The sequence below is a fragment of the Tamandua tetradactyla genome, chromosome 7 (genome assembly GCF_023851605.1).
Source record: "Tamandua tetradactyla isolate mTamTet1 chromosome 7, mTamTet1.pri, whole genome shotgun sequence".
Taxonomy (NCBI): domain Eukaryota; kingdom Metazoa; phylum Chordata; class Mammalia; order Pilosa; family Myrmecophagidae; genus Tamandua; species Tamandua tetradactyla.
This window is the reverse complement of record NC_135333.1, coordinates 21,026,242-21,053,259: the sequence shown is the minus strand read 5'-3', so window position 1 is coordinate 21,053,259 and position 27,018 is coordinate 21,026,242. Positions and strand designations below refer to the sequence as shown.

The window sequence follows — 27,018 nt, the reverse complement described above, 5'->3', positions numbered from 1 at the left end:
ATCCAGCATATATTCTATCATACACAGTTTTCAGTTTTCTCTTGTGTTTATGTCTCTCCCTCCTGCTCGAGGCTGTGGATGTGACGGCTGGACATCGTCATCCCCATTTCTGTATCTCCAGCGCCTCTCACAGAGCCGCTCACTCTTTGTGGAGGGAACCTGGGCTTTATTTATCATTGCAGTCCAGACCAGAGCGCAGGGTGACAGACGCCGCTACTCCACTCCTACAGGGGGCGATGCAGCAGCCACCGCCTGTCTCCTCGTTCTGGGCTTCTCTGGCCCAGCTCCCAGAGCCCCACGCTCGGGGCACCGCCTCCACCCTGGCAACATCCTTTCTGCTCATTGGGCGAGGGTAGTCGAGGCTGTCCAATAGGGCGAGGCGTTGGTGCGAGAGGCCCAACTAGGCTATTTGGGCTATTGGGGCTCCTGAGTCCGGTGGCCGCAGTGGGTGGGTAGGTGTACCGGGTCGTACCGGGTCGCGCCGCCTCGAATCTGCGGCCTTGCCTCCCTGGCCTTGCCTCTCTTCCCTCCTCCCTTTCCACCCCGTGCCCACCATGCCGCAATACCCAACCTGGGAGGAATTCAGCCGCGCGGCCGAGAAGCTCTATCTTGCAGACCCTATGAAGGTAAGTCGCGGGTGGGAAGCTACTCCGGCCGGCCTTGAGCCCCAGCCCTGGTCGGGATGTCTCCTTCCCTGCCGTCCGCTCGGCCTGTCTCGGTATGTCCAGCACCTTCGGAGATGCTAGGATTGAGCGGACACCCAGGTTCCGCCGAAGCTTAGTTCCCGCTGCCTCTTCACCCTTAACCCGCCGTTCCATAAGGCCCTGAAATGGGCAAAAATCAGGGTTATTTTAGGGCTCTAAACAGCTCTACATTCTGCCTTCCCCCGTTTCCAGTCTGTGAACTTCCTTTATGGTTTTGGTTGGCTTACGTGTCTCTAAGGCCAGGGCTCCTACCCCTGCAGCTTCAGCCTCCTGTTCCTTAGTTGTCTTGGGCCTTCTGCCTTAGCCCCTGGGTGTAACGCTATCTACCTCGTGTATATACGGTGATGAAGCTTTTCTGCAGCCGTTCAGACTTTTTTGAAAGAATCCTATTTGGAGGCATCTACAGCCTTAGCCTCAGTGATTGTTTTGGAGATCAGTGGCCTTTTGAGAATATGAGAATGCTTGCGTCCTTTCCTCAAAAAAAAAAAAAAATTCACTTATGTATAAATATTTGCAAACAACTTTGGGAGGATAACAGACTCCAGAGATCCATTCGTGGGTTCCAAAGGATTATGAAAAGAGGATCTAGAGGTTCACCCACTATTTAAAAGTAAAGAAGCCCAGATAATAGGAGTTAAGCATTCAGATTTCTTGATTTTTCTTCCTTTCTGAGTTATTTGGTTGATTGTCATATCTCAAAATTATTTGAGGCATCTTCTTGTTAAGCAGAAGTACTGCATTTTTAGGATCAGCTTTTTTGAAGGGATTTTATACAGAAAACTTTAGGCTTGTTCATATGTAATACCCTTGTATTTTCTGTCTGTGTTAACTCATTTTTCACCTTTGTTCCGTGCATTCGTCACTCATATTAGCTTTTGTGGGAGAACAAAGGTAAGATTCAGCCCTAACCCTCCAGGAGCTGGTGTTACTGATAAGTATTGTGGATACATTGTGTTGTGAATCTGTCCCCTCAGAGAAGACAGGAAATTAAAAGTAGTTAATAGGTTTTGGAAAGCTGGAGCTCAGGATTAACATGTGAGACTTTTAATGATCATTAGATAACATGAGGTATGCTTTAAATATATGCAGTGGATGCCAACCTGTAAGTCCAATGCTACATACTATTTACAGTGAACATCAATTGTTTTGTTTTTTCTTTACCCCTTATTCCCCTCCCCCCCCCCATAAAAATACAGTGTTCTTCAAGAATCAAGGCTACTGAAACACAGCTCAACAGTTCCAGGTACTTCCCTCTAGGCACTCCAGGGCACCATAAACTAAAAAAGGGATATCTACATAATGTGTAAGAGTAATCTCCAGGATAAGCAGTTTTACTCTGTTTGAAATCTCTCAGCCACTGAAATTTTAATTTGTCTCATTTCTCTTTTCTCCCTTTTGGTCAAGAACACTTTCTCAGTCCCATGATGCCAGATCTTGGCTCATCACAGGAGTTCTGTCACACATTTCCAGGGAGATGTTCACCCTGGAAGTCATGTCCTGCATAGTGGGGATGGTAGTGAGTTCACTTGCCAAGTTGGCTTAGAGAGAAGGGCCACATTTAAGCGACAAAAGAGGTTCTCTGAGACACTTCTCAGAAGAGGAAATACAAATGGCCAAAAGGCACATGAAGAGATACTCAACGTCCCTGGCCATTAGAGAAATGCAAATCAAAACCACAATGGGATATCATCTCACACCCACCAGAATGGCCATTATCAACAAAACAGAAAATGACAAGTGCTGGAGAAGATGTGGAGAAAGAGGTGCACTTATTCACTGTTGGTGGGAATGTCAAATGGTGTAACCGCTGTGGAAGGCAGTTTGGCGGTTCCTCAAAAAACTGAATATAGAATTGCCATATGACCCAGCAAAACCATTGCTAGGTATCTGCTCAGAGGACATAAGGGCAAGACACAAACAGACATTTGCACACCAATATTTATAGCAGCATTATTTACAATTGCAAGGAGATGGAAACAGCCAGAATGTCCATCAACAGATGAGTGGCTAAACAAACTGTGGTATATACATATGATGGAATATTATGCAGCTGTAAGACAGAATAAACTTATGAAGTATGTAACAACATGGATGGATCTTACAGACATTATGCTGAGTGAGACTAGCCAAAAACTAAAGGACAAATACTGTATGGTCTCACTGATATGAACTGACATTAGTGAATAAACTTGGAGTATTTCGTTGGTGACAGAAACCATCAGGAGATAGAAATAGGGTAAGATATTGGGTAATTGGAGCTGAAGGGATACAGACTGTGCAACAGGACTGGATACAAAAACTCAGAAATGGACAGCACAATACTGTCTAACTGTAATACAATTATGTTAAAACACCGAATGAAGCTGCATGTGAGAATGATAGAGGGAGGAGAGCTGGGGACATAAATCAGAAAGAAAGATAGATGTTAAAGATCGAGATGGTATAATCTAGGAATGCCTAGAGTGTATAATAATAGTGAAATGTACAAGGTACAATTTTAAAAATGTTTTTGCATGAGGAAGAAGGAAAGAATGTCATTACTGCAGTGTGCTGAAAATAGATCGTAATTAATATTTTAAAATGTCACCTTTTGTGTGAGACTAAAGCAAAAAATGTTTATTTGTTACAAAGTTTAAAAAAAAACAAAAGAGGCTCTCTGGGGTTGCTTCATAGAGTCAAACCCCAAGATCAAGGGCTCAGCCTTTTAAGTTGATTGTCTACACTGCTTGTGAGAATATCCGGAATTCCCCAGAAGGGGAAGTTTATTTCCTCCTTTCTTTCCAGTCCCCAAGGGGACTTTGCAATTACTTTCTTATTCCCTGGCTAAATTGCTCTGGAATATATCCGGCCATCTCACTAACCTATACAAACCAACAAAATCTCATGCCCTAAAGCTGAATATAGAATTGCCATACGACCCAGCAATACCATTGCTGGGAATCTACTCAAAGGAATTAAGGGCAAAAACTCAAACGGACATTTGCACACCAATGTTTATAGCAGCGTTATTTACAATGGCAAAGAGATGGAAACAGCCAAAATGTCCATCAACAGACGAGTGGCTAAACAAACTGTGGTATATACATACGATGGAATATTATGCAGCTTTAAGGCAGGATAAACTTATGAAGCATGTAATAACATGGATGGACCTAGAGAACATTATGCTGAGTGAGTCTAGCCAAAAACTAAAAGACAAATACTGTATGGTCCCAATGATGTGAATCGACACTCGAGAATAAACTTGGAATATGTCATTGGTAACAGAGTTCAGCAGGAGTTAGAAACAGGGTAAGATAATGGGTAATTGGAGCTGATGGGATACAGACTGTGCAATAGGACTAGATACAAAAACTCAAAAATGGACAGCACAATAATACCTAATTGTAAAGTAATCATGTTAAAACACTGAATGAAGCTGCATCCGAGCCATAGGTTTTTGTTTTGTTTTGTTTTGTTTTGTTTTGTTCTTACTATTATTACTTTTATTTTTTTTCTCTATATTAACATTCTATATCTTTTTCAGTTATATTGCTAGTTCTTCTAAACCGATGCAAATGTACTAAGAAACGATGATCATGCATCTATGTGATGATGTTAAGAATTACTGATTGCATATGTAGAATGGTATGATTTCTAAAAAAAAAAAATGGACAGCACAACACTACCTAATTGTAATGTAATTATGTTAAAACACTGAATGAAGCTGCATCTGAGCTATAGTTTTTTTTTCTTATATATTTTTGTATTTTGTATTTTTTATTTTTTCTCTATATTATCATTTTATTTCTTTTTCTGTTGTCTTGCTATTTCTTTTTCTAAATCGATGCATATGTACTAAGAAATGATGATCATACATCTATGTGATGATATTAAGAATTACTGATTGCATATGTAGAATGGAATGATTTCTAAATGTTGTGTTAGTTAATTTTTTTTAATTAATTAAAAAAAATATATCACATTGTAATATCAAAAAAAAAAAATCTCATGCCCTATTCAAGATTCCATGTAACTATAGTGTTCAACTAAACTGAACATATAAGTTAAATGAGACAATGTGCTACCCAAAATATAACTTTTGTACCAAATAAACATCTCTCCTTTTAGTCTCATGCAGAACTGAAAGTTTTAAAAAATGAACCATATCATCCTTTACCCTGTATTCTGATTTATCTTAGTCCCATCTAGATCAGTTTTATTCATATCTTTGTTCAAAATCTGATCACTTTTTAAACAGTTATGAGTATCAGTTTTAACTATGCAGCAGACATGTTGATATGATTAAAATTGTAGTAGGCTCATTGAGAGACCTAGGTTAGTAAAAAGCATAAAACACTTTCTCTTCCTTTTTTTTTTACAGTAAAACGATACAATAAATGTTGAAGTGATTTCAATATTTTTGAAATTGACTACTTTGTTCATGACACTGGTGATTTCTGATTCTTCTCTTGTTTGTATGGCCATTTGTGTTCATTCAGGCAGTGTACCAGAAGAACCTGTAATTCTTGTCCTGAAATCCCTCAGTGTGAGCTAAAAATATTTGAAAAGACAGTAAAGAAAATACAAATTCACATTCAGTGATTATATTTTAAGGATGTTATGGTAGGGAAAATGAAAATGAAATGCTATTTACAGAACATCACCATGAATAAAACATGTCTAGAATAGGCAGGAGGAGAACCTTTCATCTCTTCACTCAATCAAAAAATCACAGTGGGGTCGGCCGCACATGTCTTTGAACCCTAGCGTCTCCTGGACAAGTGCCCGCTGTCATCGCCGCGGCCACCCCGGCTGGAGCGTCGACGTCCACCCCAACGCCAGGATGTCACCATGCCTAAAGCATCAAAGGGAAAAGGTACAGGATGGGAAAAAAGAGTCATTCACCCATACAGTAGAAAAGCAGCTCAAATTACAAGAGAGGCCCACAAACAAGAAAAAAAGGAAAAATTATAGAATGAAAAGGTCCTGTGTTTCAACATTATTGGTGAAAAACTACAGTGGTTTCACAGTCACCTTAATCCCTAAAAAGTAGAATATTCAAAGAAAGATGTGTTCGAATTAATTGAAAGGTATTTAAATCGATACAGCAATGAACTGGAGCAGATTGAGTTACATAACAGCATCAGAGACAGGCAGGGAAGGAGGCACCACTCCCGGGAGACAGTCATCAAACAGACGATGGCTTGCAAACAGCAGCAGTATGAAGGATATGGTTTTGAGATCCCAGACATTGTAAATGCAAGTAATCTGAAAACTTTTAGGGAATGGGATATTGATCTGAAGAAATTGCCAAACATTAAAATGAGAAAAATCTGTGCTAATGATACAGCTCCCAAGAAGTGCAAGAGGAAAAATATTACAACTATAGGTAAAGATTTAGAGAAATTGCAGCTAAAAGGTGAAACAGACTCAGATGAGGAAATGACTTCAGTGGCCTAATTGTCTTTTAGTTTAAAATTAATAATTTAAGAGCTTCAGGTTATACTCATTGAAGATTTTAGACATTGCCTAGCTACAGGAATTTGCCTTAGATCATTCTCTTACATGAAGAGAATCCTGTTTGTAGTTTCAAAAATGATGTTGTGGGGCAGTCCGTGGTGGCTCAGTGGCAGAGTTCTCACCTGCCATGCTGGAGACCCAGGTTTGATTCCTGGTGTCTGCCCATGTATTTTAAAAAAAAAAAAAAAAGACAGCTCCCAGAGCAAAGATCTGGAGCCATTAAAAATGATGCTGTGGTTTTCACTTAAAAAACAAGATTGTTTTATCATTTATGCTATCATGCTTAAGGTGGATATGAAGTGATCTGCAAAACACATTTAACCTGAATTTCCAGAACGATGTGATATGAATGAGGACAAAATATTTTAATTCTTTACTTCATGTTTACTGACAACTGCCTAATCTCACAGTGGGGCATGGAAGGCATTCTCTTTCTAAAAGGGTCCTGTGGATACTTCTGCAGCTGTTTTGATGGTAAAGCTGTCTTTCAGAATAGAGTTACACTAATCCTATTAAATATCAAACCCATTTTCTTTTGTTATAAAATAGGTAAAAATGTAATGTGGAATTCTTATAGGCTGATGGATTTTACGTTAATCATATTTGCCATCTTCTGAGCCAGAGTTTATTGGTTAAAAAAAAATCATTTGTATCCCATACGTAATCTCTTATCTTCTGTGCGCGTTTGAAAGGATGTATATACCTTTAAAAAGCCATGTTTTAATCCTAATCCCATTTTGTAGAAGCAGTGGTTTCTTCTAATCCCTGTTCAGCACTATAGGTCGGGAACTTGATTAAGTTATCTCCACAGAGATGTGATTCAATGAATTGTGGGTATTAAACTTCATTAGATAGAGACATCTACACCCATTCTATGTGGGTCTTGATTAGTTCACTGGAATCCTATAAAAGAGAAACATTTTGGAGCAAATAAGAGCTTCTGAGAGAGCAGAATGATGTAGCCACAAGAAGCAGAGGGTCCACTAGCCAGTGACCGTTGGAGATGAAGAAGGAACATGCCTCCCAAGGAGCTTCATGAAACAGGAAGCCAGGAGAGAAAGCTAGCAGGTGACGCCGTGTTTACCATGTACCCTTCCAGATGAGGGAGGAACCCTGACTGTGTTTGCCATGCGCCCTTCCAGATGAGAGAGGAACTGTGACTGTTCGCCATGTGTCTTCTCACTTGAGAGAAAAACCCTTGAGCTTCATCGGCCTTCTTGAACCAAGCTGTCCTTACCTGGATGCCTTAGATTGGACATTTCTGTAGACTTGTTTTAATTGGGACATTTTCTCAGCCTTAGAACTGTAAACTAGCAACTTATTAAATTCCCCTTGTTAAAAGCCATTCCATTTCTGATATATTGCATTCCGACAGCTAGTAAACTAGAACATCTTCTAAGGAGATAATTTCAGGATAGATCCTTTTGATTATATATTGTTTTCTGCTTCCTGACTGTGAAAAATAGGTTTTGTTTGTGGAAACATAGCAAAATTGGTCATCATAAATGACCTATATCTTTAATGGTGGAGTTTTGTTTTTTCCTCCAAGAGGTCGGTTAAATTGACATACAAGTTAGTGTTTCAAGTGTCAGAAACACAGAAATGAATGTGATAGAATATTCTTCCTGGAGCTCATTAAAAGCAACATATCTTTTAGTCTATTTTCTAAAAGAACAATGGAATCGTATTTGAGTATTTTCAAGAGATGAAAAAGCCATGTGGAATGACATTAACTAGATGTCAACTAAGTCTTTATTAACAGTCTAAAGTGTTAAAACTTTTATTTATGAAAAGTAAAATTATTTACACACAAAAAAAATTACAGTGGTCTAAAAAATTTCTTTATCCTCATAATAGCCTTTACTGAGTTTTGAGTCTGATCTTTTGATGGAGAGAATGGGGAATGAGTGTATTGGGATGGGGGAGAAGGACAGTGACTAACAGTTTTATTAGGTTTTGTGTGATAGGCATTTTGCGCATAGTCTCTTTATATAATCAGTTACAACAATCCATTGAAGTAGAAGTTAGTCCTTTTGTGTATGAATAAACAGTCTTAGATACGTTATATCATTTGCCTAGTGTCTAAGAGATTAAGCTAAAATATGAAACCAGTTTTCTGAACCCCACATCCATGATGTTTCTTCCAGTCCATGCTGCCAGAGCTAAAAAAGAAAAGAAATTTTGTCAGAACTCTTTGTAATTTTTTCCCCCAAATTTTGTCCTGCTTCCCTCCACATTGAACCTGTTGATTATATGGATCTTTTTTTTTTTTTTTTTTTAACATTTCCACTTGCATTTTTCTAATCAAAGATGGTTATTGGTGCAGGATGTTACATTAACCTCTTGATTTGCCTTTCTGCTTTTTAAACCCCTCTTTCGCACTCTCACCAGAATGTGTAAAAACAGAAGTTGAATTCTCTCAGTCTTCTCAAAAACTGGTTATTCATTGGTTGTTGGATAAAGTCAAGGCTCAGCCTACAGATGACCTTCTCTCCAGTCTTTCTGGCTTTGTCTCCCACCATTTCCATGATCCTCAGCTAGATTTTGGTCTCATGAAACTACAGAATTCATCATATCTTTGTTCAGACTTCTTTATCCTTTCTTCCGTCTACCCTTAAAGAATGGGGAAAAAAATCATTTTCAAAGGCCTCTGTGCTAGTTTGAAACTTGTATACCCCAGAAAAGCCATATTTTTTAATCCTCATTCAATGTTGTTGGGTGGAATCTCTTTGATTGTTTCCATGGAGGTGTGACCCTCCCAATTGTGGATGGTACCTTTTGATTAGATGGTTTCCATCTAAACCCCACCATGAATGGGGTCACTTATTAGAGCCCTTTAAGAGGGAACCATTTTGGAAAAAGCTTCAGAGCCAATGGAGCCCATATAGCCAGAGACCTTCGGAGATGCAGAAGGAAAATGCCCTCCCCTAGGGAAGCCTTATGAAATGAGGAGAGAAAGCTAGCAGACATTGCCATGTGCCCTCCCAGCTGAGAGAGAAACCCCAAACTTCTTTGGCCCTTTCTTTGGAGTTAGGTGTTTTTCTCTGGATGCCTCAATTTGGACATTTTCACGGCCTTAAAACTGTAAACTTACAACTTAGAAAATTCCCTTCTGTGTTTCTGTTATATTGCATTCCGGCAACTTACAGACTAAAATATCCACCTCCTTTTTTACACATCCCGATTCCCCAGTATAAATTATCTGTTTTCTAGCATTTTACATATGTATGTCTTCATAGGACTTACATTTCATTCTTTTTTATGTTTTGGTTCTTTTAGTTTATTAAATTCAAAATTCCTAAGAAGGCAAAACCTTGACTTATTTTTTCTCTTTGTGTCCCTTGACATAGTAGCTTGAGTATCACCTTCAAAATAGACCCCTTAGAGCATCACATACCTTTTAACACATCACATACCTTTTAACTGCTCTCATTTCTCCTAATGAAGCTAGTGAGTATTCTTTTAACTGAGAACTAAAAGTTTGCATAGTTGTCATACTTAGTATATTTTTAAGTTTCAGTTTCTCTTTGTTTCTGGAGAATGAAATTTTTGCAAATACGTAAAAATGAATTTAATAGATTAATGAATAGAATTAGTTCAATGTTCTAAAAATAATTAATTATTATTTATATCCACTTAAGTGTTAGGTGAGTTTCCTTTTTTTCATCATCAAGATGAGCCTCAGAGGGTGGTGTAACATTTTTCTGCAATCCCAGAAAAACAAGAGCATAATGGGAAAAGCTGTGTATTTTGGTTTGTTAAAGCTGCCAGAATGAAATATATCAGAAATGGAACAGTCTTTATAAAAGAAATTTATTACAAGTTTAACAATTCTAAGGCTGTGAAAATGTCCAAATTAAGGTACTAACAAGAGGGTACCTTCACTCAAGAAAGGCTGATGCTGTCCAGGACACCTCTGTCAGCTGGAAAGGCACCAGGCTGGCATCTCCTGGTCCTTTGCTTCCGGGCTCTGTTGCTTTCAGCCTCTGTTTCCTGTAAGGATTCCTCACTGGGCTTCTCCAGGGCTAGATTTCATGTCTTGGCTTCCCTCGGTTCTCTCCAGGTTCTAGCTTGCATAGCATCTTACTGGAAGGCACACGGTGGTGTCTGCTGGGCTCTCCCTGTGTCAAGGCATCTGCTATCTCTGCCATCTCTGAAGCAACTGTTCTCCAAGCATCAGCATCTGAGGTTTCTCTAAAATGTTTACCCTTTTAAAAAAGGACTCTAGTTAACTGGCCAAGACCCACCTTAAATAGGTGGGATCACATCTCCATCTAATTAAAAGACCCACCCACAATTGGGTATGTCACGTTTCCATGGAAACAATCCAGAGTTTACCACCCTAAACAATAGGTCTGGCCCCACAAATTTGGATCAGGATTAAAACATGGCTTTTCTGGGGTATATAATAGTTTCAAATCAGCACACTGTGGGTTACAATTTTATTTGCCCTTTTAATTTAGTTTCCAAAATGGTCTAGAGCTTCTGATGCTACACTGTAACAATTTTTTGTAACCATTTTTAAATTATGTCCTTATTTGGGCTTGTAGATACTTAGCAGTTTTTAAAACAGCTAGGTAAACTAGTGTTTAGATTGGCTAGCAGAAAACTGCTTGAATCCATCATTTAAAAAAAAAAGTTTCCATGGAGCTTTGGACTTTATTGGAAGATTTTTTCTTTCATAGGAATATGCTGATATCAAGACAGAATTCTACTTTTTTTTTTATTATTAATTAAAAAAAGAATTAACAAAACAATTAGAAATCATTCCATTCTACATGTACAATCAGTAATTCTTAATAACAACACATAGTTGCATATTCATCATTTCTTAGTACATTTGCATCGATTTAGAAAAAGAAATAAAAAGACAACAGAATAAGTATTAAAACATTAATAGAAAGAAAAAAACAAACAAAAACCCTATACCTCACATGCAGCTTCATTCAGTGTTTTAACATAATTGCATTACAATTGGGTAGTATTGTGCTGTCCATTTCTGAGTTTTTATATCCAGTCCCGTTGTACAGTCTGTATCCCTTCAGCTCCAATTACCCCTTCTCTCTCTCTCTTTTTTTTTTTAATTAACGGAAAAAAAGAAATTAACCCAACATTTAGAAATCATACCATTCTACATATGCAATCAGTAATTCTTAACATCATCGCATAGATGCATGATCATCATTTCTTAGTACATTTGCATCGGTTTAGAAAAACTAGCAACATAACCGAAAAAGATATAGAATGTTAATATAGAGACAAAAATAAAAGTAATAATAGTAAAGTCAAAACAAAACAAAACAAAACAAAAACCTATAGCTCAGATGCAGCTTCATTCAGTGTTTTAACAAGATTACTTTACAATTAGGTATTATTGTGTTGCCCATTTTTGAGTTTTTGTATCTAGTCCTGTTGCACAGTCTGTATCCCTTCAACTCCAATTGGCCATTATCTTACCCTGTTTCTACCTCCTGCTGGACTCTGTTACCAATGACATATTCCAAATTTATTCTTGAATGTCTGTTCACATCAGTGGGACCATACAGTATTTGTCCTTTAGTTTTTGGCTAGACTCACTCTAGGTCCATCCATGTTATTACATGCTTCATAAGTTTATCCTGTCTTAAAGCTGCATAGTATTCCATCGTATGTATATACCACAGTTTGTTTAGCCACTCTTCTGTTGATGGAGATTTCGGCTGTTTCCATCTCTTTGCAATTGTAAGTAACGCTGCTATAAACATTGGTGTGCAAATGTCCGTTTGTGTCTTTGCCCTTAAGTCCTTTGAGTAGATTCCCAGCAATGGTATTGCTGGGTCGTATGGCAATTCTATATTCAGCTTTTTGAGGAACCGCCAAACTGCCTTCCACAGTGGTTGCACCATTTGACATTCCCACCAACAGTGGATAAGTGTGCCTCTTTCTCCGCATCCTCTCCAGCACTTGTCATTTTCTGTTTTGTTGATAATGGCCATTCTTGTGGGTATGAGATGATATCTCATTGTGGTTTTGATTTGCATTTCTCTAATGGCCAGGGACATTGAGCATCTCTTCATGTGCCTTTTGGCCATTTGTATTTCCTCTTCTGATAGGTGTCTGTTCAAGTCTTTTTCCCATTTTGTAATTGGGTTGGCTGTCTTTTTGTTGTTGAGATGAACAATCTCTTTATAAATTCTGGGTACTAGACCTTTATCTGATATATCATTTCCAAATATTGTCTCCCATTGTGTAGGCTGTCTTTCTACTTTCTTGATGAAGTTCTTTGATGCACAAAAGTGTTTAATTTTGAGGAGCTCCCATTTATTTATTTCCTTCTTCAGTGTTCTTGCTTTAGGTTTAAGGTCCATAAAACCGCCTCCAGTTGTAAGATCCATAAGATATCTCCCAACATTTTCCTCTAACTGTTTTATGGTCTTAGACCTAATGTTTAGATCTTTGATCCATTTTGAGTTAACTTTTGTATAGGGTGTGAGAGATGGGTCTTCTTTCATTCTTTTGCATATGGATATCCAGTTCTCTAGGCACCATTTATTGAAGAGACTGTTCTGTCCCAGGTGAGTTGGCTTGACTGCCTTATCAAAGATCAAATGTCCATAGATGAGAGGGTCTATATCTGAGCACTCTATTCGATTCCATTGGTCGATATATCTATCTTGATGCCAATACCATGCTGTTTTGACCACTGTGGCTTCATAATATGCCTTAAAGTCCGGCATCGCTAGACCTCCAGCTTCGTTTTTTTTCCTCAAGATGTTTTTAGCAATTCGGGGCACCCTGCCCTTCCAGATAAATTTGCTTATTGGTTTTTCTATTTCTGAAAAATAAGTTGTTGGGATTTTGATTGGTATTGCATTGAATCTGTAAATCAATTTAGGTAGGATTGACATCTTAACTATATTTAGTCTTCCAATTCATGAACACGGTATGCCCTTCCATCTATTTAGGTCTTCTGTGATTTCTTTTAGCAGTTTTTTGTAGTTTTCTTTATATAGGTTTTTTGTCTCTTTAGTTAAATTTATTCCTAGGTATTTTATTCTTTTAGTTGCAATTGTAAATGGGATTTGTTTCTTGATTTCCCCCTCAGCTTGTTCATTACTAGTGTATAGAAATGCTACAGATTTTTGAATGTTGATCTTGTAACCTGCTACTTTGCTGTACTCATTTATTAGCTCTAGTAGTTTTGTTGTGGATTTTTCCGGGTTTTCGACGTATAGTATCATATCGTCTGCAAACAGTGATAGTTTTACTTCTTCCTTTCCAATTTTGATGCTTTGTATTTCTTTTTCTTGTCTAATTGCTCTGGCTAGAACCTCCAACACAATGTTGAATAATAGTGGTGATAGTGGACATCCTTGTCTTGTTCCTGATCTTAGGGGGAAAGTTTTCAATTTTTCCCCATTGAGGATGATATTAGCTGTGGGTTTTTCATATATTCCCTCTATCATTTTAAGGAAGTTCCCTTGTATTCCTATCTTTTGAAGTGTTTTCAACAGGAAAGGATGTTGAATCTTGTCAAATGCCTTCTCTGCATCAATTGAGATGATCATGTGATTTTTCTGCTTTGATTTGTTGATATGGTGTATTACATTAATTGATTTTCTTATGTTGAACCATCCTTGCATACCTGGGATGAATCCTACTTGGTCATGATGTATAATTCTTTTAATGTGTTGTTGGATATGATTTGCTAGAATTTTATTGAGGATTTTTGCATCTATATTCATTAGAGAGATTGGTCTGTAGTTTTCTTTTTTTGTAATATCTTTGCCTGGTTTTGGTATGAGGGTGATGTTGGCTTCATAGAATGAATTAGGTAGTTTTCCCTCCACTTCGATTTTTTTGAAGAGTTTGAGGAGAATTGGTACTAATTCTTTCTGGAACGTTTGGTAGAATTCACATGTGAAGCCATCTGGTCCTGGACTTTTCTTTTTAGGAAGCTTTTGAATGACTAATTCAATTTCTTTACTTGTGATTGGTTTGTTGAGGTCATCTATGTCTTCTTGAGTCAAAGTTGGTTGTTCATGTCTTTCCAGGAACCCGTCCATTTCCTCTAAATTGTTGTATTTATTAGCGTAAAGTTGTTCATAGTATCCTGTTATTACCTCCTTTATTTCTGTGAGGTCAGTAGTTATGTCTCCTCTTCCATTTCTGATCTTATTTATTTGCATCCTCTCTCTTCTTCTTTTTGTCAATCTTGATAAGGGCCCATCAATCTTATTGATTTTCTCATAGAACCAACTTCTGGTCTTATTGATTTTCTCTATTGTTTTCATGTTTTCAATTTCATTTATTTCTGCTCTGATCTTTGTTATTTTTTTCCTTTTGCTTGCTTTGGGATTAGTTTGCTGTTCTTTCTCCAGTTCTTCCAAGTGAACAGTTAATTCCTGCATTTTTGCCTTTTCTTCTTTTCTGATATAGGCATTTAGGGCAATAAATTTCCCTCTTAGCACTGCCTTTGCTGCATCCCATAAGTTTTGATATGTTGTGTTTTCATTTTCATTTGCCTCGAGGTATTTACTAATTTCTCTTGCAATTTCTTCTTTGACCCACTTGTTGTTTAAGAGTGTGTTGTTGAGCCTCCACATATTTGTGAATTTTCTGGCATTCCGCCTATTATTGATTTCCAACTTCATTCCTTTATGATCCGAGAAAGTGTTGTGTATGATTTCAATCTTTTTAAATTTGTTAAGACTTGCTTTGTGACCCAGCATATGGTCTATCTTTGAGAATGATCCATGAGCACTTGAGAAAAAGGTGTATCCTGCTGTTGTGGGATTTAATGTCCTATAAATGTCTGTTAAGTCTAGCTCCTTTATAGTAATATTCAGATTCTCTATTTCTTTATTGATCCTCTGTCTAGATGTTCTGTCCATTGATGAGAGTGGGGAATTGAAGTCTCCAACTATTATGGTATTTGTGTCTATTTCCTTTTTCAGTGTTTGCAGTGTATTCCTCACGTATTTTGGGGCATTCTGGTTCGGTGCGTAAATATTTATGATTGTTATGTCTTCTTGTTTAATTGTTCTTTTTATTAGTATATAGTGCCCTTCTTTGTCTCTTTTAACTGTTTTACATTTGAAGTCTAACTTGTTGAATATTAGTATAGCCACTCCTGCTCTTTTCTGGTTGTTATTTGCATGAAATATCTTTTCCCAACCTTTCACTTTCAACCTATGTTTATCTTTGGGTCTAAGATGTGTTTCCTGTAGACAGCATATAGAAGGATCCTGTTTTTTAATCCATTCTGCCATTCTATGTCTTTAGATTGGGGAATTCAGTCCATTAACATTTAGTGTTATTATTGTTTGGATAATATTTTCCTCTACCATTTTGCCTTTTGTATTATATATATCATATCTGACTTTCCTTCTTTCTACACTCTTCTCCATACCTCTCTCTTCTGTCTTTTCGGTTCTGACTCTAGTGCTCCCTTTAGTATTTCTTGCAGAGCTGGTCTCTTGGTCACAAATTCTCTCAGTGACTTTTTGTCTGAGAATATTTTAATTTCTCCCTCATTTTTGAAGGACAATTTTGCTGGATATAGGAGTCTTGGTTGGCAGTTTTTCTCTTTTAGTAATTTAAATATATCATCCCACTGTCTTCTAGCCTCCATGGTTTCTGCTGAGAAATCTACACATAGTCTTATTGGGTTTCCCTTGTATGTGATGGATTGTTTTTCTCTTGCTGCTTTCAAGATCCTCTCTTTCTCTTTGACCTCTGACATTCTAACTAGTAAGTGTCTTGGAGAACGCCTATTTGGGTCTAATCTCTTTGGGGTGCGCTGCACTTCTTGGATCTGTAATTTTAGGTCTTTCATAAGAGTTGGGAAATTTTCAGTGAAAATTTCTTCCATTAGTTTTTCTCCTCCTTTTCCCTTCTCTTCTCCTTCTGGGACACCCACAACACGTATATTTGTGCGGTTCATATTGTCCTTGAGTTCCCTGATACCCTGTTCAAATTTTTCCATTCTCTTCCCGATAGTTTCTGTTTGTTTTTGGAATTCAGATGTTCCATCCTCCAAATCACTAATTCTATCTTCTGTCTCTTTGAATCTCTCATTGTAGGTATCCATTGTTTTTTCTATCTTTTCTACTTTGTCCTTCACTTCCATAAGTTCTGTGATTTGTTTTTTCAGTTTTTCTATTTCTTCTTTATGTTCAGCCCATGTCTTCTTCATGTCCTCCCTCAGTTTATCGATTTCATTTTTGAAGAGGTTTTCCATTTCTGTTCGTATATTCAGCATTAGTTGTCTCAGCTCCTGTATCTCATTTGAACTATTGGTTTGTTCCTTTGACTGGGCCATATTTTCAATTATTTGAGCATGATCCGTTATCTTCTGTTGGCGTCTGCGCATTTAGACAGATTTCCCTGGGTATTGGATCCAAAAGTTTCGAAGATTTTTCTGTGAAATCTCTGGGTTCTGTTTTTCTTATCCTTCCCAGTAGGTGGCGCTCGTGGCACACGTTTGTCTGCGGGTCCCACCAGTAAAAGGTGCTGTGGGACCTTTAACTTTGGAAAACTCTCGCCATCCGGGCTTGGAAGGGTTCGAGCCGGCCCGGGGTCCGAATGCGGGGAGGGTTGCTGGCCGCCACAGCCCGGGAAAGCGCCCGTCCGAATTTCCTAGTCGCCCGGGCGACAAGCGTGGCAGGAGGGCGCCAGCGGCAGTGGCCCGCCGGGGAGAGTGCACGTTCCCGGGGAGTCACGGGTTTGGAAGGGGCCTCCCCCACCCGTCACCGTTCTCCGCGGCCTGGGAATTTCCAATCCAATTCTCTCAGTTGGTCCGGGGGGCTGCGTGTGGTGTGGGCGCCAGCTGCCTTGGTTTCAGGGGACCGCCTCTCCAATTCTCCCAGCCGGCCCGGGAAGGGGGAAGGGAGTGACTCCGGCCGCTTGACGCCCCGCCCGGTGAAGCCCGCGTGCCTCGGCGATCTCACCCGAGCGGCTTCTTTCAGCCAGCCAGCCGTTCCAGGATGGGTTACGCTGTCTTTTTTATCTCTGTTGTGGCTTTGGGCACTGTTCTGTATCGTTTCTACTCCCCTAGTAGCTGTCCTGGAGAAGAAACTAAGATCCGCGCGTCTTACTAAGCCGCCATCTTCTCCGGAAGTCAGAATTCTACTTTAATATAGTAATGCATTATGTTGTACCTTCCAGAGATAGACATGATTTTGTTGTATACTTTAGTCAGAACCTATTGCCTAAGAGCTTGGTCTAGTGTAGAATATGAATTACACTGCAACACTGTTTCCTGAAGAAGGGACTCAGACTTTAAAGTAGCCATTTCTCCTCTTTCTCTCTCTCTCTCTCTCTTTGCTTCTCTATTATTCCTCTTTGGGTAGGTGTGCTTTGGTTTATATATTCTTATTGGCAAGAAATGTCAAACCACCTTATAGTCTCATAGACATTCCCTGGATGTGTATGTGTTTGGGAATTTTCACTTCACCTCTTTTCAAACAGCCTGCTAATAAAGGTCCAACTTTTTGTTGAAGTCTTTAAAAAAAGAAATTGTAGCATTGGGAATGAACTAAAATGCTGTTTACTACTTCATATCAATGATGATAAGTTTATAGTAAAGGTGCCTTTAGATGTTTTTGCTATTAATTCTAAAGGGTTCTTTTTAACCCACCTGAAGACTATTTATGAGAAATGTCATGTCTTCACTGTTCTAAATGTGTATTTTTATTTCAGGCACGTGTGGTTCTCAAATATAGGCATTCTGATGGGAGTCTGTGTATTAAAGTAACAGATGATTTAGTTGTAAGTATGCATTTTTATTTGTTACATACTTTCACATTTGTTTGAGTAAATCATTTATTTGAAATTATTTACATAAAATTTATGCAGATTACTCATTAGGATACTTACATTGTATTTTAGTCTAAAGTTAGGAGCCTCATTCTAAAAGCTATTATTTATAAGTTCTTGGAAAATCTTTCCACTTGCTTCATTAATACATCCAGAACTTGATGTGAGGATGTAAAGGTTTCATTGTTGGTATGTGAGAAGTAAATGATGGAATTTGAACACAAAGTTATAGGCTTTAGAGTTGTGTTTTTCTCCTTCCCTGAGCTGCTCATTCTTGTCACTTCCTCATATTCCATTCATTCCTTAACCCTGAGCCATCTTATTTCTACCTACAGTATTCTGCTGAACTGCTCTTTGTGAGGTCATCAGCAGCCCCTTAATTTTCAAATCTAGTGGTCTCATCAGTTCATATCTTAATTGGCCTCCTGGCTGTTTTTTTGTGTTTTTTTTTTTTCTCTCGCATGGGCAGACACTGGGAATCAAACCGAGGACTCCGGGATGGCAGGAGAGAACTCTACCACTGAGCCACCTTTGCCCACCACATCCTGGCTGCTTTTGATACAGAAAACAACTTTCTTTTTTTTAATTGATAAAACAACATACAAGTACATGCATTCTTAACATACAGACATTCCATTCATGGTGTATAATCAGTGGCTCGCAATATCATCACATAGTTGTGTATCATGGTGATCATCACCATGATCATTTTTTGGAATGTTTGCATCACTCCAGAAAAACTAAAAAGAAAGGCTCGTACATACCATGCCCCTTACCCCTCCTTCTCGTTGACCACTAGTATCAGGAAATTATTACTTTGACATCTTAGTTCCATTTTATCTTGCTTTTTTCTGCATTTTTGTCTTTCATTCTTCTTTGCTAACTATTTCTTTAATGTGCTCCCATAAATATTAGTTTCCTCTTAATCCTGTCCTTGTTCATCTTTTCATACCCCTCCTTGTGGAACAGTCCACTCGGTCATTGAGGCTATTACTGCTTATATCCAGGACTGTATCTTTGTTTTGAAATTTGTATCTTTTTGTTCTTGTTTTTCTTCTGAGTTCCTGACTAGCTCTTGGTTGAGCATCCTTACCTCACATACCCTTCAAAATTAACCTGTCCAGAATGGAACTTATCATCTTTTCTCAGACTGGCTCCTTGTCCTGTTTCCTAGCTCATTTGTACTGTCACCTATCTGGTCAGAAACCTGGGGATCATGTTTGGTCCCTTCCTTTTCCTTCTTCTCATGTCCACTATTTCCTCATTTGAGAAACTTGTATTGATCCCCTATTATGTACCATACACTTTGCTAAGCATTTGGAATTATTGAATCAGACTTCTTCATTTTTTGTTTCCTGTTATGTCTTTTCCATCTTCCCTGTTAAGTTTCACTCTCTTAGGTTTAGGATCTCATCATCATCTGCCTGGAGTATTAGGATAGTCTCCCAACTGTTCTCTGTTTCCAGTTCATTCTTCAGTCCATCCTGTACTGCTGTCATAATGATTTCTAAAAAATGCAAATTTGATTGTTAGTCCCCTGCTTAAGAACCTTTAGTGGCTCATCACCCACAATGTAAATTCCACTCTCACTTCTCTTCTAATCTTTATCCTTACTGTGGTTCCTTTAATATGCCTTGCTGTTTTAGGTCTCTGACTTTCCTCCTTTGGAATGTTGAATCCACTCACAGTGGGAGTGCTGTTTATCTTTCAGAACCTACCTGAAGCCGATTTCTTTTGTTTTTCTTTTTGGCTGTGTTTGTGCTGTGTCTCACAATTGTATTTTCAAATTTTTTTTTTTTCTAATAGGCTGTGAGCTTCAGGACAACAGAAATAAATCAGTCATATTCTTACCAGTATTTCCAGTGCCTAGCATGATAGCTTGGCCCAGAAGGTCACTAGTAGACATTTTTTAATGGATTAATTCTTTAAAATTTTTTTGGTTGTATATTATACTGTATTTAAGGTCAAGTTTCCATTATGGGGTTGCATAAATGATTATCATGTCTTCCAAGAACTGATTGAACTTGGTAAAGAAAATGTAGAGATGTAAAAAGGCAGAGTACACTGAAGTACTGTATGCTAGACCTACTATCAGGACATTTGAATCCTTTTACTAATATTTTGGCTTTGGAAACCTTCTGTGTCACAATTTCCTAATCTGTAAATTGCCACAGAAATATTCTTATTTTATTGGGTTGTTATGTGCCTGCCACTTAGTGGATTTCAGCAAATGTGTTCTTGAATCTTGAGCATTCACATAAAGAAAATTTTAATTGTGATTATGAGAATGAATAAGTATATCTGCAGAGGAGAAACTGATATATTTCCCTTATATTTCAAAAATAGGGGGGAAAAACATAGAATTGATTGAATTACTTAAGACTTTGTCTCCAAATGATAGCTTTTTTGCTCCTGGGAATAATTAAACTTTAAAGGTCCTTGGTAGGCAATATTGGAAAAGAACTTTATTTACATCGCTGATCCTGTGACAGGATCTAATTATGAAAAGTAGTTTATTCTCTATCTTGAAATTACTGAGAAATGGTCCATATCTAGAAGGAAACAAAGATGCAAATCAAACCATGCCCATATAAATTAACCTTAATCATAAAAATCTGTTTTCTAGTTTGTATACTGCTTTTGCTAATTACCACGTTTTGATAGCAATAATTCCTTAAGAAAAATCAGTCTTAGGCTTCATTTGTTTTTTAATCACCATGTGGCTTTGACTTTTTATAATCTCATTTATGCATAATTTTTCTAATCCCATGACTGTCTTTTATGGACCTATACTCTTTTTCTGTCATAAAATAGTGACAGTACATATACTCTCACAGCACATATACTAAAATCAAATGGTGGAGATTAGTATGGCTGCTTATAAAATTGCTACACATGTTGGTACAGTGTTTGGATAAAAAGAATAAGTTCTTTAAAGGTTGAATGAATTCACATCAGTTAGACATTATGTGAACGAAATCCTCATTACTTAAATTAATGAAAATTATTGCAGGTACATTAGTGCCTGCTGTTTAAAACCCATGTGAACCTTAAAGATGGGGTAAAACGAACAAAACTGGATCTATATTACAAAATTTTGAATGGGTCTTCCAGTTTAAATGGGATGTTTTTGAAGATTCAATGTCAAATGGTCTTATGGCCAACCATAAGCTGATCTTAAGTATCTAATGAATAAATTGACATATAACACAGAAGAATTTGATCAGTGATTAGAAACTTTTAACAATTTAAGTTTAAAAATTATAAACCAAAATTAAATCCATCTGGTTTAATTTAGGTGTTGATTAGCTATAAATAGGAGATTTTGGTGTGTTTTTTTAAATTGTCATTATTACCCAATTTTAAAAATCGGAGAAGTGTATCCTAAGATTTCTAGGCTTTTTCCATTATAATTTGATTACTTATGACCACATTCCAAAGGAAAAATATCTAAGTGAGTTCTTATCACATCATGATACAATTTTACATATTATTTAACTGGTTAGTACTGAGATGCTTCTGATAAAATTCATATATTTTTTAATATACAGCAGTGACATTTTAAATATTGTTTAAGAAATGTAATTGCTCAAGGCCTGAAAATTTGAGTACAGTTTTCTTAGAATAGCCTCTAGAGAGAAAAGAGCAAACAGTAGTGGGAAGGAAGAAAAAGTTTTCCCCAACTGTACATTTTCTACATTGTCGATATCTAGTTTTACATAGTTAATATATACTTTTAAAATTTCTGACAGTGTTTGGTGTATAGAACAGACCAAGCTCAAGATGTAAAGAAGATTGAGAAATTCCACAGTCAACTGATGCGGCTTATGGTAGCCAAGGAATCCCGCAGTGTTGCCATGGAAACCGACTGAATGTTTTGAAGTGAAGACTGTTTGTTCTTAGGAAGTAAATAAGTATCTTTTGAATCTGAGGAAGTGTTGGGACGGAAAATACTTTATGTAACTAAATGGGTTATTCAGAAACCAAGAGACCATTTTTTTTTGTACTTTGTTTTTTTAATGTTTATTTTAGAGAGTTAGGAATGTAAATTAGTTAATTTAGTCAGTTAGAAAGCCTCTATTTATTTTTGGAAATTGAACATGAAATGCATCTATCTTAGAAACTTTTTGCAAATTATTTGATATTAGGCAAAGTATGTAATTATTTCTTTGGTAAATTTGTATCCATAATTTGAAAAAGATACCAGTAGGAAAGAGCCAATCTTCTTTCAATTTTGTTCTTCTGTCTTTAAAAGAAAATGAAGTATAGCCATTTTACTGGATCGATAATTCTTTTGGAGCATAAAAATTTGTGCTGTTGATGACCAGTAAATATTTAATATGGTAACTGGAATTAACTATGCATAATAGTATACCTATTTAAGTATAATAGTATAGTCTCAATTATATCTAAAGGTAATTATGAATTACAAGTATTTCTTTACCTTAAACTTACCAGATTGAAACTATATTTTTGAATGTAAGGTATTTAGTTCACCGAGTTATAATTTATTTGAATCCAGTTTTCAGTGATCAAAAATAACTGCAATTACTTTGAACACATAAACTGAATGATGGTCACTAATGACTGAAATCACCCTATTACAAAAATATTTACTATATATATCCTATCTATAATTTCTCAGCAGGGCTAAGGATTATTTGACCTGTTAAATCTTTGCGTACCTGTGCGATAACCCTGCCCATTTTCTCCTTACTTAACCAAGGTGTTAAACATGACTGTCAAAACTATTGTTTTCCATTAAACCAGAAATATGATATTAGTTGATATATATCTGTATTTGTCACCTGAGTTTTACCACCAAAGTGTAATTTTCCCATGTCGAAATGTGAAGAGTAAAATGAAGGCACTGTGCTCTATTTTTTATTAGAAATCTGTCCTGTTGAGCAGCATTTTAGCATGGAAAGTTCCATTGGCCATTATGAATTTTGTAATGTTTCGAAGAGGTCAGCAAATAAAATATTACAGGAATATATTGTTTCTGTCAAAGTTTTTAACTTCTCAAGAATTATTTATTCCTAACTCTGTAACAATAAACAAGACACTGCTCTAAACCTTTGTTTTTGAAAATTGGGGTAATATTAGAATCTTCCTTACAGGACTATTTGCTGGCATAATCTATTTTAAGCTTTTAGCATATTGTCTGGATATAGTAAGGCTCGATAAATGATAGCTATTATTCATGCTATTGTTATATTATGATTATTTCAGGGAAAAGGGAGTAAGTAACCGTGTTTTCTCATACTTTTACTTAGGACTAATTATAAAATTATTAGTCTGTATCTCTTACAGACTAAAGTAAACATAAAACACCATAATCTGTTCTGCATATTGCTGTGCTCTGTACCTGAGTATGTTTTTTAATTAGGAAAAATTTTTGGACACTCTGATCACACTCCCATGGACTTGTTTCACAAACCTTTGTGAAATATTTGACAAATGCTGCTGACAATAAGGTAAATACAAATAAAATCATTAATTATAATCATGGTACACAGTAGTTTAGAATAATTGCATTTTGTTCCTCATAAAAACCTACTCCTTTATGCACAAACCATTAAACATTGCTTTTAGGTTACATATATTATTTATTATGAAAGTTTTCCTTCTCCCTTTCAGGTAGCACCTGGCATGCAAACTTCTTGTCTTAAAAGTTGTAAAAATTCTTAGTCACAGCTGGAAGTCATTGATTAGAGGCAGTATTGACAGCATTGTATAGTTGAGTCTTCTGGTACTGTCAGAAAGATCTAACATTAAGAACCGTATGATTATAATAGTCTTGAAAGTATTCTAAAACTAATTCGAAATGAATGAAATGTGTGAAAAATTAATTGCCGAAGAACAAGTGAGAGGTGTTCTGTCCTTTCTCCACCTACCAAAAAAGAAAAAGAAAACCAAACTGCCTGGTAGTGTTTTTGCAACTCTGTTGTTTGCCTCTTTTACTAAACCTTGTGGTAGTAGTAGCAGTGTCATAGTATATACTATTATTCCTCTTAAACAGAGGAAGTGTGCCTCTAGTCCTACAGTTAAAATTTATAATGTGAGAAGAAAGGCAAAATATTTCATTCCCCTTTCTTACATTAAAAGTACTAGTTGGGGGTGGTGTGACAGTGGCTCAGTGGCAGTATTCTCACGTGTAGTGCTGGAGATGCGGGTTCAATTCCCAGTGCCTACCCATGTTAAAAAACAAACAAAAAAAGTACTAGTTGGTTTTATGTGGCCAAAGGGAGAGATGTTACTGGGTGTGAAATTTGTATTTTGGGTAATGTGTTACCTAATTTAACTTGTATGTCGGTTTAGTTGAACACCATAATAAGTACATGGAATCTTGAATAAAGCATGAGATTTTGTTGGTTTGTCCAGGTTAGTGTGATGCCCTGATATATCCTGGAGTAATTTGGGCAGTGAATAAAGAAGTATTTGCTAAGTCCGCTTAGGAGACTGGGGAGAAAGGAGGAAATAGTCAGCTTCTCCATTTGGAGAATTTCTGCTCTTCTTGCAAGCAGTGGGGATAACCAAATCAATAGGCTGAGTCCTTGATCTTGGGGTTTGCCGCTATTAAAGTTAATCCTGCAAGGGATTTGCCGGGCCCTGGCCTCAAGGAATTTAGAAAGCCCAAAGGGGAGAAGAGAGAAATGATTAAAGTTTCAGTGGCTGAGAGATTTCAGAGTTGAGAGGTTAATCTGGAGGTTATTCTTATGCATCATATAGATATCCTTTTTTTAGTTATGGTGTAGTGGAGTGGCTAGAGAGAAGTACCTGAAACTGTTGAACTGTGTTCCAGTAGCCTTGATTCTTTTTCTTTTTTAATTAATAAAGCCAATCAACATACAGCACGAACATTCTTAACCTATGAACATTCCATACTTTGTGTGCAATCAGTGGTTCACAATATCATCACATAGTTGTATATTCATCACTATGATCATTTCTCAGAACATTTACATCACTCCAAAAAAAGAAATAAAAAGAAAAATAGAAAAAACTCATACATACCATACCCCTTAACCCTCCCACTCATTGACCACGAGTATTTCCCTCTACTCAATTTATTTTAACATTTATTCCCCTATTTATTTGTTTTTAATCCATATTTTTTACTCATCTGTCCATACTATAGATAAAAGGAGCATCAGAACAAGGTTTTCACGATCACACGGTCACTTTATGAAAGCTATATCATTATACAGTCATCTTAAAGAAACATGGCTACTTGACCACAGCTCTACAGTTTCAGGCACTCCCCTCTAGGCTTTCTAATACACCTTAAACTAAAAAGGGATTACCTGTATAACACCTAAGAATAACCTCCAGGATAACCTCTCGACTATTCGAAATCTCTCAGCCACTGACAGTTTATTTTCTCTCGTTTCTCTCTTCCCCCTTTCAGTTGAGATGGTTTTCTTAATCCCTCAATACTGAGTCCCAGCTCATCCTAGGATTCCTGCCCCACATTGCCAGGGAGGTTTACACCCCTGGGTCATGTCCCACATAGAGAGGGAGAGAGCAGTGAGTATGCCAGTAGCCTTGATTCTTGAAGAAAACTGTACAACTTTTACAGTATGACTGTGTGATTGTGAAAACCTTATGTCTGATACTCCTTTTATGCAGGGTATGGGAAGATGAGTAAAAAAATATGGATAAAAATAAATAATAGGGAGAACAAGGGATAAAATAAGTTGAGTAGTTAGAAATACTAGTGGTCAGTGAGAGGACGGGGAAAGGGGTAGGGGATGTATGGGTTTTTTCCTTATTTTTTTATTTTTCTGGAGTGAAACAAGTTGTAAATTTTGACTGTAGGACTAGAGGCACATCTCTGTTTAATAAGAATGATAGTATATACTATGACACTGCTATTAGTACCACAAGGCTTAGTAAGAGAGGCAAACAATAGAGTTGCAAAACACTACCTAGCAATTTGGTTTTCTTTTTAAAGGATAGAACACCTCTCATTTACTGTTCTTCAACAATTAATTTTCCTCACATTTCATTCATTTCTAAAAAATGATCATGGTGATGAATACACAATTATGTGATGATATTGTGAGCCATTGATTGTGTACCATGTATGAAATATATGTGTGTGAAGATTTGTCAATAAAAATATTTTTTAAAAAGTACTAGTTGTGAATGAAATTGTGAAGCATGCAACTAGGTCAATGAAGCTTGAGGACAGTATATTGAGTAAAATAAGCCAGAAACGGAAAGATACATTATAACACCTCATTGAATGGACTAACCATAATGTACAAGCTCAGAGAATTGAACCCAAGACTGTTGGTTACCAGGGGAAGGCTTATTGTAGTGGTTCCTAGATTATAAGCTCTTATAGCAGTCATATCTATTCCTGAGTTGTAAGGGTTACTTTTAAATTGTGCAATGCTGAGTTCTTTGTGGATAACCTCTTCAATCCCTGGAACTTCGGGTACCTGTGTTACACCTGAGACTGACAGCTAGCATTCTGCAGCTATGAAAGTCAGTATTACCTCATATAGCAACTGTTTAAAAAGCTGAAAAAGAGATCACGCTTCAATTAGAGATATGAATGAAGGTAACCTGGTTAGGACTAATGTAAATCCAAATAAAGGGTAAAGGATTATTTCAACAGTGTTTCAAAATTTCAACTTTTGTGTGATACCATAGGAAGAAATATTTATTTGGTGCAAAAATGTAGCGCACTATCTAATTTAACCTGTATGGTTATTTTATTCAAATGCCATATAAAAGTTGCAGAACTTTGATTAGGGAGTACGATTTTGCTGGTTTATACAGGTTACTGTGATGCCCCCAAAACACCCTACCCAGAGTAATTTGTGCAGAAAATAAAAAAGTATTTGCAAAACCCCCTTGAGAGACTGGGAAATGATGTATAATATTAAGTTTCCCCTCCTGGGAAATCCCTGATATTCTCACAAGGGCTGGGGACTGCCAAAGCTAATGGGCTGAGCCCTCAATCTTAGGGCTTGCCCTTATGAAACTTATTTCTGGGAAG

At 37.1% G+C, this 27,018-nt stretch overlaps 1 protein-coding gene and 1 pseudogene across 1 annotated transcript; both read left to right on the top strand.

The window, feature by feature from the left end:
• The first annotated feature begins 382 nt into the window (after positions 1-382).
• Positions 383-22,997, top strand: SRP9 (signal recognition particle 9). Its single transcript, XM_077168586.1, has 3 exons — positions 383-626; positions 17,889-17,957; positions 21,758-22,997. The coding sequence occupies exons 1-3, from the start codon at positions 555-557 to the stop codon at positions 21,875-21,877; spliced, it is 261 nt and encodes an 86-aa protein (XP_077024701.1). The 5' UTR covers positions 383-554; the 3' UTR covers positions 21,878-22,997.
• Positions 4,516-10,885, top strand: LOC143690868 (translation machinery-associated protein 16 pseudogene; annotated as a pseudogene).
• Positions 22,998-27,018: the final 4,021 nt, after the last annotated feature.